We start from the raw sequence: 13611 nt of genomic DNA, 5'->3' as shown, positions 1-13611 counted from the left end.
CACTTTATCAGTAATGAGCATCCCTCCCAAATAAACACAAATTAAATATTACTTCTATTATAGGAGAAAACAATGGAATCAGAAGTTGGTGCATGTTCTATACAAATGTAGCTTTAATAGTGACAGCTTTTAAGTTTGAAATTCAGTGCATTTATTTTCAAGATATTCAGTTTAATGGCACTCTTACTGATTTTATTAGGTATTATTTCATTATTCAAAATTAGGTTCAAAATTCTTGCAACAGAAACAATTACTTCACTAATGACTGCCAAAGGCAAACATCCTATTTTATAAGTACACGAATACACCAATACGTGTTCAAGTATTTTAATTCATACACATGCACACTGCTCCAATCTTTGCAATTCAGTGAAGTGTAAACACTTAACGCTGTCCTTACAATACATGTTCATCATTCACAGCCACAATACTCAGGTAGATTAATAAGCTTTTATACCTGGGATCTATTATTGCTCTGCCATTCATTAACATTTCTTCCACCTTGACAGCAATTTAACTGGCACAGTACCAGAAACACAAGTAGGTCAGCACAAGGTGTTCCTCTCTATGGCTTCACCTGGTATAAAGATCCTATCTGACTTAGCCTTCAGGTACTGCATTTAAATATTCCTAGTGCAAATTAAGATCATAATCAGAACTATTTTGGATATCATTCTCCAAGTACTACCCTTGTTTTTGGAGGACTGACTTAAGGATGGAAAGGAAATTTTCCTTCAGAAGCTGGGAGCCCTCTGCAGAAATCCTGGCTAAGCTGATGCTTGAGATTATGTCTCAGTGCTAACTCTGTGGGAAGCCCCCTTAAAACCTTCAGCATATCCAAGAGGAAAATGTACCTTATACATGTAAAGAAAGGTAAATTGAACACTGAGGTTTGATAGTCAGACATTGCATACTGTTAAAAGTAATCAGAACAGTGATTGACCTGATGAGGGGACAGAGTGTATCTTCAGCAAGTTTGCTGATGATACCAAACTGGGAGGGGTGGCTGACTGACACTCCAGAGGGCTCTGCTGTCATCCAGCGTGACCTGGACAGGATGGAGACCTGGGCAGAGAAGAACATAATAAGGTTCAACAGGGGCAAGTGTAGGGTCCTGCACCTGGGGAGGAAGAATGCCAGGCACCAATATGGGTTAGGGATGGACCTGCTGGAAAGCACCTTGGAAGAGAAGGATTTGGGAGTCCTGGTAGATAGTAAATTATCCACAAGCCAGCAATGAGCCCTTGTCACCAAGAGGGCCAATAGAATCCTGGGGTGTATAAGGAAGAGTGTGGCCAGTAGGTCAAGAGAGGTCATCCTCCTCCTCTACACTGCCCTGGTGAGGTGCTGGAATACTGCATCCAGTTCTGGGCTCCCCAGTTCAAGAGAGACAGGGAACTGCTGGAGAGAGTCCAGCACAGGGTGATGAAGATGATTAAGGGACTGGAACACCTGTCTTAAGAGGAAAGGCTGAGAGAGCTGGGACTTTTTAGTCTGGAAAACAGGCTGCCCAGAGAGGTTGTGGAGTCTCCTTCGCTGGAGACATTCAAAACCCGCCTGACGCCTTCCTGTGTGATGTACTCTAGGTGACCCTGCTCTGGCGGGGGGGTTGGACTAGATGATCTTTCGAGGTCCCTTCCAACCCCTAGGATTCTATGATTCTATGAAAAGAGAAGGCTGAGGGGAGACTTTTTTTAATGACTACAAGTATCGAAAGAGTGGGTGCAAGGAGGATGGAGCCAGACTCTTTTCAGTAGTGCCCAGTGACAGGATGAGGGGCAATGGGCACAAGCTGGAACCCAGGAAGTTCCATTTAAATGGAACAGAAAAAACTTCTTTATGATGAGGGTGACAGAGCACTGGAACAGGCTCCCCAGGGAGGCTGTGGAGTCTCCTTCTCTGGAGATACTGAAGACCTGCATGGATGCAGTCCTGAGTAATGTGCTCTAGGGGATCCTGCTTTAATGGGGGAGTTGGACTAGATGATCTCTAGAGGTGCCTTCCAACTCTGACAATTCTGTGGTTCCACAATTCCGTAGCAGGCACTTAAGCCAGTCAGACAGACACTAATCTTAAGGGCTTGAGAAATACCAATGGATATATAAGAAAATTTACATTTTTCTCCTGTTTATAAAAAAAAGTGGATACAAATCAGTGGTCACAAGAAAAATAAACCAAAAATTCTGGACATACATTTTGCTAATGTACTAAGACATATTCAATAGTTACAGCAAATTGTATAGGTTGAGGATCTGGTCCTGAAGTTGCTGTATAAGAGTCAAGGATCAGGAGTTAATTCTTTATGAATAATACTCTAAATTGCATGCTTTGTCTTAAACTTTAAGACTAGAACTAAGTCAAATTCAAAGCAGCAAGCTTACTTCTAACCACATACCCTGTGACACACCATAACTTAGAAGATCAAGTGCCAGTACTACAGGATTATATCAGAAAAACAGGTCAGTGTGAAGAAAAAATGCTCATTTTTTTTCCTTTCCTTTTTTTTTTTAACTTAAAAGCAAATTCTGCCACTCTGAAATAACACAAGCATTTGTATTACATAAATGAGAATACTTCAAAAGGCAGAAAGAAACCAAAATTTTCAATACCTTCCTGATCATTGCAAATGCAGTTTTTACTTTAAATATTATATAGCCCCATTTGTGATCAGGGGTATATACTGAAAGCTGAAGAACAAACCATGCTGATTGGAAAAAGAAAAAAAAAAAAAAGAGAGAGGGGGAAAAAAAAGAATGAATTAAAAGTTGCTAGAAATAACTCACAGGCAAAAAATAAAACTAAACTAAAACAATAGCAGTAGCCTAAAGAGACATTTTTCCTTCAGGAATGAATTCCCATCTGCTTTTAAAGAGCAACTTGTTTTTCCATTGCTGGGAATTACAGCCAAAAGGAGGACAATAAGGCAGCGAAGCCAGAGGCAAAAGCAGAGGGCAAGTGAAGCTGGCTGATGGAGTATCAGTCCAGGTCCCTCATTTATGAGCCTGTGTTTTGGTGGCAGCTGAACAGTCCCCTGCTGTGCTGGCAACACACTCCCCTTTGCCACCCTCAACAAGTGGGGAGCTCCTGGTAACTCCCCTGCTGCAAGGTGGTGTGGCAAGGGCGAGCAGGGCAGGGAGGCACACGGCATCCTCAGCGCTGCCGGTAACCGCAGGCGTCTCCCCTGGCTTTGGCTGCTCTGGTGAAACTCCAGCTGTGTTATAAAAGCTTGTGGGAAGCCAGCAGCCCCGGCAGCAGGGGATTGTTTACCCCTGGCACAAGTGATGCTACTACTGCAGGTTCTTCCTCCCAGCAGGCACGCAGCAAGAAACAACCCTGCAAAGGTAAACACCAAGTGCTCGTTTACAGGACCTGGGTGGACGGTGCCATTAAAATGGTTAATGAAGACACAGAAAGGAAGAAAAAAAACCATACTGAAATTAGATGTAAGGTTCCTGCACCCCACCTGTTTCAGCATTTAAGGAATCCAAATATTCAGCTCTTTGGGCTGTATGGAGAAAGAAAATCTTAGGCTTAATAAGCAAGCTAAATTTTGAACCTCAACACTGTTTGGTGCTCACTTGGGGGCTCATTCAAATTCTCTCTGGCATTTTCCCCAAGTTCCTCTGAGGATCACTGCTCCTTGAGTTACTTAGGAAGCAGCTTCAACTGTATCCTCCTGAGCTGTTAATGGGTCTGACCTTTTCGGAAATGCTAATGTCTCTTCAGCCAGATGCATTAAATCTCCTCTGCTTGATTAAACTATTAGCAAATCATTATCTCACTGAAGGATAAAGTGTTCTTTCCCAGATGAGCTAGCCATGCATAAATTTCAGTGCAAACACTCTCCTGTATACCAAACCTTATGTTTTGCATAACCATGCTAATTGCCAACCATGCTTTATATAGGGTGATTGCACAGAGTACTTTATTGGGTCTCAGCTGAACTGTCATCAAAATCAGTCCACTTGGGGCAACAAACCCCCTGCTCCATCTTTGAAAAACGTGCCAGGGGAACCAGCTCTTTCTCAAGAGACTAAAAAGGAGAGTGGGGAAAGGCAGCACCATGCCACAAACTCTTGATGTTCAGCACCATCGTGCTGACAAGCGATTACCCAGATGCTCGTGCTGCCCTTGTTCCCAATCTGCCCAAGCACATTTTGCACGTACCAGGTTCTTGCGAGACCAGCAGTAAGCAAAATCCCATGGGAAGTCCTGTGCAGTTAGTTATTTCCTTTCCGGTGATTCATCTCATTTATCCCAAACACTGACATTTGGAAAACATTCCCAATGCCAGGTATTTCCTCACCTTCCAGCCACCTGTGCCAAACACATCCTCAGCACTGCTAAACGTGTGTAGGAAGGTGGTGATCCCATATTACCCACACTGGATGAAGGCTGAGCCTCTTTTCCTCACCCACCCACACAAAAATGTTCACTTTTCAATGAGTGATATAAATTAAGAGATTCTATGCATCATTCCAAGGGAAACTTCAGAGGTTCATCTGAGGCCTTCATCTTGCAGTGTTTCAATTTGACAGCGTTCCTCCCTTTGAAAACCGCATTTCACTGTAATCCTGGTGTGGAGCTAAGCAGAACTCCAGAAGGAAAGAACATCAAGCAGAGTCAGACCAGAGTAATTTCAACCACATTTGAGAGATGCATATTTTTTTGTGGTATCTCAGAAATTCAAAATCTGAGGACCCAGTCCCAAGGCTTGAGGTGTTGAGCACCTTCAATACCTGTTGAGTTCAGTGGGAATTGAACACACTCTGTGTCTAGCATAGCTAAGCATAAAAGGAGCAAACATATTTGTATCAAAAAAATAAAGCCATGAGCTTCAACCAAGACATGATTTTAAAGGTCTACTGTTTTTTTACCCCCTTACAGAAATGTCATTCATATATTTTTTTAAATTTTGATGCCTTCACTCCCCAAAGTGTCTTTCTTCAGGCCACTATACTGGATTAGATCTGTTGCCCTTCAAAAATGTTAAGTGGAAAGCTTTTCCCTTAAGTTTCAAAGTTCTTTTCCTTCATGGAAAACTAGATGTCAAGGAGATAACACATCATCTTTTGTCAGGTGTCTTTCTCCCCACCCCCATATCTAAGCCCTCACTCAAATTTACTGCTCTTTGCTAAACAGACTAATTTTTCCCAATCTCTTGAAAGTCACTTTACCTGCCAGTGCACCTATGATGGAATGCATCCTCACTTCTTTTGTAGTTGATACCTCCCTCTACAAGAAAGAGAGGAGTCTGGGGAGGTTTTGATTGTTTAGGGTGGTTTTTTAATTAAAATTTATAGTTTAAATGTGTCAATATCTGGTAAACAAGAACATGCATGTTTTGGAAAGTGTATTTTAGGAGTCAAAGGCTTTAGCTGATTTGAGCCAGTGTGCTGCTGCAAAGATAATTTTTGGCATCAAGCATGCTCTCAGTTGAGCCAGAGCAAACCTTTGCTGGCATGCTTTTTTCCCCCCTTCATTCTCTGTGTTCCCACTGAGAGTTATTGCAAAGTGAGAAAGATATTTTTTACATTAACTATTCTACTTTGACTAAGAAGCAGTGAAAGATTTACAGGATCCCAGATTCCCGCTTTACTATTGTGTCCTGTACACATGGAAACTGATAATACTATAGAAACAATGCCAGCCCTTGCTTTCACCATGACCTGCTTTCCACCAATTTAAAAACAGTCAGTCCCATTAGCTTACTTTTATAAGCACATTTGTCCTAAGAATATTGTCATCATTTTGAGAATATTTAATTTTTTAATTACTTCTAACCAATGTTAAACTTGAAACAACTCTGCACTGGATTTCAGTTTCTGCCTAAAACCTCCCTCTCTTCTGCTGCATTCTAAAGTGCAACAAAAACATGATCTGACTGGGACTCAGACAATAAAAGAAGGTCCCTCACTCTACTGCTTTTATTTTCCAATTAATCTCCTACTTTCTGAAGCAAAATATTTCTGCAGTGGGGAAACACTGTCTTCAGCCCTTGCTTGTCCCTTTTCGCAATGCAGACTCCAAGGATTTGAAGACAGACACACCCTTTCCACTTAATTTGTAAAGGCAAATGATATAATCTTTTTTCCTCACACAGGTCTAATAAAGACACCAGTCTTTGCATTTATAGAGGTAGGTGTCCCTCCTCTAGGCCAAGACATGTTCCAGCTACAACCTCTTCTGTTTGAGACAATGTATAATTTAAAAAATACAGGACAAGAAAATTCCTATCAGACACTGTCCACGTGATTTTTTTTCTTGCACTATAAAGTGGATTGAGACTACTGGTGTTTACTATTACAACAGAGAGAAGCCAATAGTTACCAAAAAATAAAATCTGAACCCTAAATTTAAAAAGCAGAGTACCTGAACTTGTGGAAGACCCCACTTCCCTAAAGCAAGCTGGCTGTAGCAGCATCTTGAAAGCAAGCAAATGAGACCCAAAGAACTCACACTGCTTGCACTTTAAAACATTGCTTTTAAATACTTCTGTGGTTGGATCTTTAATTAATCATACTTTATAGAAAGCACAGTGAGAAATCAAACAGATACAGCTCCTCAGCATGAAGTATAACAGTGGAAATGCTCTAGGAAAAAGCTATGATCAAACCGAAGGATCTCTGAGTGAAGACATCCCAATTATATAAAACCATTTAAAAAATCATCAGTTTTATAAAAATTAGATCTCCTGCAATTCTGCCCACAATAAAATGCAGGAACACTAAACTAAACATTATAAAAGCTTCAGGGCATCACAACACTTGCTGGTTTATTACTTTCAAGGACTAGTGACTTCTCCTCCCTGCCTACCAGTGCTCCTTGCTAATGTTACAGCACCTGGAGGTGCCAGTGGGACAGTGGTGCAGCTCAGCACAGCCTCCTCCTGAACCATGCCAGGTGCCAGCTGCCCAGGCACAGCCTTCAGTAGAAATGTCTTCGAAAAAAAAAGCTGGGGGCAGTTCTGACTTCTCCTCCACCACATCATTGAAACCTTCTGGATTGCCCAGGAGGACAAATGAGATGTACAGTTACTGCAGAGCAGCCCTTGCAGCAACCAGACCTACCCTGCCCACAGCTCGGACACACCAGCTTTGCTAAAAGAGGTTGAGGTGGTTGCAGGAGAAGGCAGATGCCTTCAAGGGCAGGGATGCAGCCAAAGCAGTTGCCTAAGAGGAAAGAGGAAATGATCCTCAGTGTCAACATCACATCTGAGTAAAAACCTTGCTATTCAGAAACTTCTAAAAACAATTTCTTACTTTACAGATCTCTGAATAAGCATCTCTGAAGAAGAGCCTCAAGCACTGCTGCAGAGCACTACTTCAGAAGGGCCTGGAAATTAAGATTGAACTCAAACCCAAATATTTCTAGAAAGCTGAAGCTTTGTTTGACCCATACTATTAGCATAATAAAAGCTAACTGTACAGAAATTGCTCTTCTAATGCACTTTTAAACATTAACTTCACCTACACATGAGAGAATTAAATTGTAATTCACCCTCATAAATTATCTTCCATCTTCTCTCACATGAAACAGTAGGAAGTAATCAACCTATTTTGCTATCTTGATATATCCTTAAAGGCACTCATTAAGAGAAACGTACATCCAGTAGGTGAACAGAGATAACTGGCCATAAGTGATGACAGGCAAAAATATACAAATACCTGATCTGAAAAAAGGCCAAGTTGGAAGCCAGATGCAGACTGAGCTATCCACTTTACTTGCTGTTTATTCAGCTCATGTCAGGATGATTCAACGCATCCTTACACGCAACTCCCTATTCATACAGCATCTTCTAGTCACAAAACCAAGCATTTTCCATTTCTTTTTTTTAAACAAAGGGTAGAACAGTGGAATGGGAACTTGCCATTCAACAGCGGAAACTATTTGTAAAGCTGGGAAGCTGGAGACACTAAGAAGAAAAGGCTTTAATGAAACTGGCCACTGTGCGTGCCAACTGTCAAGACTTTTTGTATATTCTTCCAAGGAACACTGACTGAGGCTTTTTCTGTATTTACTCTTTATATCCCAGTGATTATAATTCTTTGAATGATACAAAAGAATAAAATTCATGAGAAATGCCATATGAGAAACAGGCAGGCTTTTTTCCCCCTGCAACTAGTCTGTAGCAGCACTCAATGACCCATTAACTTATTTTTGGTTCTGAACAAAGCCAGCACCAAGACATTTGCGACTCATTATCAACCAGGCACAGGAATTCACCACTAGAGCCTCAGCTGATCCAGATCCAAAGGAAATCCCCATATGCTTGGAATTTCTGAAATACAAGCATTACAGTTGTTGCCTGGTAAGAAGACAGTTTCCATACACAACAGAAGAGATGTTTATATTTATGTTTTTGGAGGCTTGTAACTCAGCCAGAGGCAGATAAATTTTCCCAGGGCAGCAGAAGTCCTATCACTGACATTTGGGTAAAAACATAGCACTGTTTCAAGTGACTACTCCAATGCATGGAGGCAGAAGAGCTGCAACAGTTTTCCAGACCAACATTTAAGCCTGTGCAATCCTTTTCCTTATAGCCTTTTTTTCATTACGAGATCCCACATTTCTGTGGCAAAAAGTTGTGCTGCACAAAACAGCTTTGCTCACTGCACAGCCTGCCTTCACTTCCCAGGGCACAGTTTGTCCTCTGCTTTGGAGGAGGAAAGCTCCTCTGGGTTTGACTTTGGTGTCCACCATGCCACAGCTTCCTGGAAGGAGCCTGGAGGTGAGCCCAGACACTGCTGCCGCGTATGGCAAGGTCTGACCCCATCCCTTGGACTTGGAGCACTCCCAGCAGTGCCCTCACCAGCCAGAGGTTACTAGCAGGCAAGGCAGCATTTTACAACATACCAGCATTTAAGTGATAGCTACGTGAGTGTAAGTCTTGCCTGGGAGCATATGCAGCAACCAGTCAGTTGAGAAGGGCCTTCAGCATTATGTGAATCATGCAAATACCCCACAGTCACCTTCTCGTTTGGACCAAGACAAAAGTGCAGCTTATTTCCCTGTCCTTGTAAACAGCACACAGAAAGATGGGGGAGCTGAGGCAAGCAGATCACATTTTCCACTCTGCTATGGAAAAAGCAGAAAGTGACTATGTAATTAAAGATGGTGTGATAATGCACACACTGGGACCGGCTATGGTAAGGTGGAAATTTTAATTCTGCTATCTCATACCTCTTAAGAGCTCAAATTGGCAACCTTAATAACATTCTTTGACTTTTTGAAGGAATATAATTACTTTCAATTAATCAAAACAAGGAAAGATTGAAATATCCTTTCATGAGGACACTGACATGAATAATATTCAGGGAGCAGAGTGGTGACCACTAATGTACCAATGCTTAATATAACTGCCAGGCGGCAGCATCTGAAGAAGTTTCTCCTTCTACCCAGGACAGGAAATAATTCTCTGACTTCCATTGTCAGGAGCTGACTAATAGCAATGAGCTAGAACAGTAAGTGCTGCTGTGAGGTCTTAATTATATGGAATAAGAAAATATGAGCTTCAAAGTGACCAGTGATTGCCTTGCAACTCCCTCCTACACTGTCTCAGAACTCTGTCTCTCCTCCTTCCATCTGAGGTTCTCTGTCACAATCCTATGTGCAAAAGATCTCCACGGGGATGTGGGGGGGCCCAGGGGAACTGCCTGCACAGTATGGGGACACTTGTCCCCACCTCCCTCCACTCCTTCTGGCAGCACAGCCTTCATTAAGCCACCCAGGATTGTACTAACACTCACCCTGGAAGAGACCCTTCCCCTGGCAACAATCCTCTGATGGAGATTGTGAAGGAAAAAAGCCCCAGAGTGTATCCCATTTTCTGAGCAGAAACACAGAAATAGCTCAAACATTCATTTTCATCATGCCCTCCACCACTTTGAGAAGACTCAAGGGATGATACATCTGCATGATACTTGATTTCAATTTTAGAAACACAAGTCTGTGCACCGACTCAGTGGCCGTTGCCATGCAGACAGTTTTACCTCTGCTCCTGAGTATTTCTGTGTGTGCTGGATAAGCTCTGCTAAGCAGACATCATCGCTGACTGGCATGGACTGGAAATGAAGTTTGAAGATCTCCCCACGAGTGGCTGCATCTGGCAACGGCACATAGATAATTCTGTCTATTCGTCCTGGTCTCAGCAGGGCCTGCAACGAAAGCATCACAGGAAAAGTTACGTGGCACAACACATCAAGAAAGGAAAAACCACAATTCAGTTGAAAACAATGATGCTGCCAAATAGCCAACAGTTTCAGCAAAAGCAAGAAGCTGCATATGAACAATCAAGCCATGTACAATGGGGGTTATTCTCCCATGTTAGAACAGATCAGTCGCTGAAAAGACAGGAAGGATTCTCAGCTGGAGAAATACCAGTTTATGGAAAAAAGGAATCATAAAGGAACCATAGTAATTTTCCTAAAATAATAATTTTAGGCTTGTTGCAAGGTGTGCTGGAATGTTAAGACTTGGCAGAAGGACAGGTGGCAATGGACAGAACCCAAGTGCAGATCTTCAACCAAGACAACAAGTAGAGAAAATAAGTTTTTTTGAAGTGAAGCTTAAATTCTGGATTTATGCTGTTTTATCCCAAATTATTAGAGCTGCACATGCTTACAGAAGAGCAGACTTCTCTTGACAGCTTTTCATGCAAAATAAGCCAGCAATAGACAGAGGCCAGTGATGCTTAACTTCAGAAAGGGGAAGAAAAGAACCACAGACTTGGACAAAGCACTATAGTTAATGCATTTTAGCATCAGCTTTGAACTGTTGGAAAAAGCCTTTTTCCTTCTCTTGTGCCACATAACAACTGAAAATTGAACAGATGAATACAGCTACAAGCTAAGGCCCCAACTTTGCAATTTCATATATACATATTGCCCCTTGCACTTTGGTTTCCCAGATTTACTCAGATTAAAAATGCACCGGGGAGGTAGGAGGGAAACAGCAAACTGAGGCACAGCAAGAGACAGTGTAAGAGGAGACAATGGCCTCAGAGACCCGGGGGAGAGAGGGTTCAGACTGGATGGGAGGAAGAAATCTCTAGAAGAGAAGCACAGCCTCAGGGCAGGTCATCGGGGAGGCTGCAGAAACTCTGTCCTCGGGGGTTTTGCAGCTTGGCCAGATGAAGCCAAGTCCTCCCCGATGTGGTGCTGGCGACAGTCCCACCTTGTGCAGGCGGGGAACTGCAGAGCCTCTGGAAGCCCCCTCCAGCCAGCCTTTCTGTGACTGTACTGTCTGGATGGGTCAAAAAGTCAACTTTATCTATGCATAGAACAATTATACCCGATACCCAGGAAAAGACAAGCTCTTAAATCATGAGAAGAGAGGAAGCTCATTTCCCTATGCTTCTAAAAATCTCCGAGATTTAAAAAAACTATCTAGTTAAAAAAGTAAAAACCCTACTGGCCTTGACATTTGAAAACAAACAAACAAACAAACAAATCTGTCCATAGCAAATGCACATAAATAGTACTTAAACTATTTTTTTTAAAAACTGAACAATGTTTATAAGATTCAGTGTGTAACCTAGTTTGTATGTTATGGTTCTCCCTTGGGCAGAGTAGTTTGAGTTCCAGATTACTAGAGATATTGCACGGCTGTCCTGGGCTGTCAGCCAATAAGTCTTTTCCCAGCCTGATCATGTCAGTGAAAGTCATGCTGAAAAAATAGTAGGAAAGAGCTTTCCTTCCTGCACAGCATTGATCAAGTTAACACCCTTCCTAAAGTTTCTTTAAAAAGACTGTTGTGGTGCTTCAGAGTGGAAAACTGTATCCTGAATGTTATGAGATGTCTTGTTATTTTTAAAACAGAAGATGAAAATGCTCAGCAGAAATTGCACAGTACTGTGGTGTGTTGCATCCAGCTACTCAAGGAAGGCTGCAGAGGGAAGACTAAAGGTCCATATCGAGCTTGGTCCCTGTCCCTGGCAGTGGCCCATGCTGGGACTCTACAAAAAAGAGTGAGAAGCAAACCACCCACTGCTATCTCCTCAGCAGACTATGCTACTTTCCACAGCACGCTTGATATATTCACCAAAGAACTCAGCCCACTGATGATAACTCAACCAGTGTGTAATTCAGCATCGCAATCATGTGTGTATCAGGATGTTGCCATTTTTTGCCAACACACTTGAAAGAGAAATTAGCATGTTTCAAGACTAGGCTTGGAGGAAGAGGAATTATATTGCAATTGTGCTCTGCATGCTCTTAAGGAAGTGCCCATAGCTAATTCTATTATTTAGAAGAAACAAGAAATGTTCACATGAGTAGAGTGGTGCACATCTTTTAAATCAAGGCAGGTTTAATCAGGACGCGTAGATAATTAGCACGTTTTCTAGAGCCAGCTTAGCTTCCCACTGCTGAATGGCCATGGTTGCTGTGCAAGTGGGACAGGACAAATCCTGGATGCTGGGAGTAAGTGCTGCCCTGCATCGCATCAGCTTTCAGTTCCGAGAGACAGTTTCTAGCAGCACAGAGCACCCATGCTCGCAAAGCACAACTGCAGATGGAAAAGAGTGAATATATAAATTTTTTGCTCAGTTACTAAAAATTGTATATCCTCCAGTTTGTCCCAAATGTTTTATGTTTTATAGATAGTCATAGCTGGAGGCCCAAGTTTTAAACACGCTATCATTGCTTTTTGCTACAATCAGGCCTAGGGACTTTATCCAAGACGTCCAGATGTGCTGGGAACTGTACAACAAAAGCACTAGTCAGTCTCTGCAATGCTTGCTGCTTAAATTGACACAGACACAAAGGAGAGGAGAGAAAATACTCTGTACCCTCACTTGAGAGAATGAGTTAAATTCCTCCCAATCCCCAAAGAGAAAAGAGAGCTGGTCTCCACCAGCTCTCCCAGCTGGACAGGCAATGTGGTGATCCTGGGAGACCCTGGACACAGCTCGACTGCTCCTTGCTCTGCTGTCACCACCCTTGTCCCTTTGGCAAGCCAAAGGCCCCCTCCCCTCTGTACTCCTGAGGAACCAAAAGCAGAGGGTGAAGGTGAGGAAGGGGCCTTGCCTCGACCCATCCTGCATTACTGAAGGGCAAATCCCTGGCAAGAGGCCATAGGTGGGCTGCAGAGCTGCGCTGAAAGCAATTGGAGAGGATCAGCAAATTCAGGCCATTCTCCTTTGCAGAGAACGTTGCCCTCTCAGGTCTTTGGTCTCTGCATACTTCTCATGGAGATACTTCTCCTTTTTGGCCAAAATAATTCAGCCCTTAGGACTGAGCTGCACGTAGAGGTCAGCAATAAGGGAACAAGATACTCCTCTTGATGTTTTTGCACACTGACGTTTCCACTGGAGGAAAATTAGCTCTTTCTGGTTTGCTTAGAGAAGCCTACTGTGGCATTTGGTGTGGACACCACCAGCAGCAGTGTCAGCTTGAACACCAAGGCCTGGGTCATGCTTAGTTCTGCTGCTGGCAGCAATGCTGAGTTTGATGGATGTTGGCACCACTTTTTTCCTCAAAGCCCTTTTCTTTACAGATCTAAAAGCTATTTCTTTTCTTAGTGGGGTGCTGTGTGGTACAGCTTCCCCATGGGAAGGGTTTTAGAGGTGGTTCTTCAAGCACCCTGTGATCTTTACAGGCTGTTCAGAAG

At 42.7% G+C, this 13611-nt stretch overlaps 1 protein-coding gene across 2 annotated transcripts in view; it reads right to left on the bottom strand.

Moving 5' to 3' along the window:
• The window catches only part of SPATA5 (spermatogenesis associated 5), a 201138-nt gene that overhangs the window by 29477 nt on the left and 158050 nt on the right, over nucleotides 1-13611 (bottom strand). For both annotated transcript variants that reach the window (XM_051618632.1, XM_051618631.1), the window contains one exon: nucleotides 9993-10157. In XM_051618632.1, coding sequence (XP_051474592.1) covers nucleotides 9993-10157 — 165 coding nt within the window. The remainder of the gene's footprint in view (nucleotides 1-9992; nucleotides 10158-13611) is intronic.

This window comes from Apus apus, chromosome 4 (genome assembly GCF_020740795.1).
Source record: "Apus apus isolate bApuApu2 chromosome 4, bApuApu2.pri.cur, whole genome shotgun sequence".
NCBI lineage: Eukaryota > Metazoa > Chordata > Aves > Apodiformes > Apodidae > Apus > Apus apus.
This window is presented reverse-complemented; position numbering and strand designations above follow the sequence as displayed.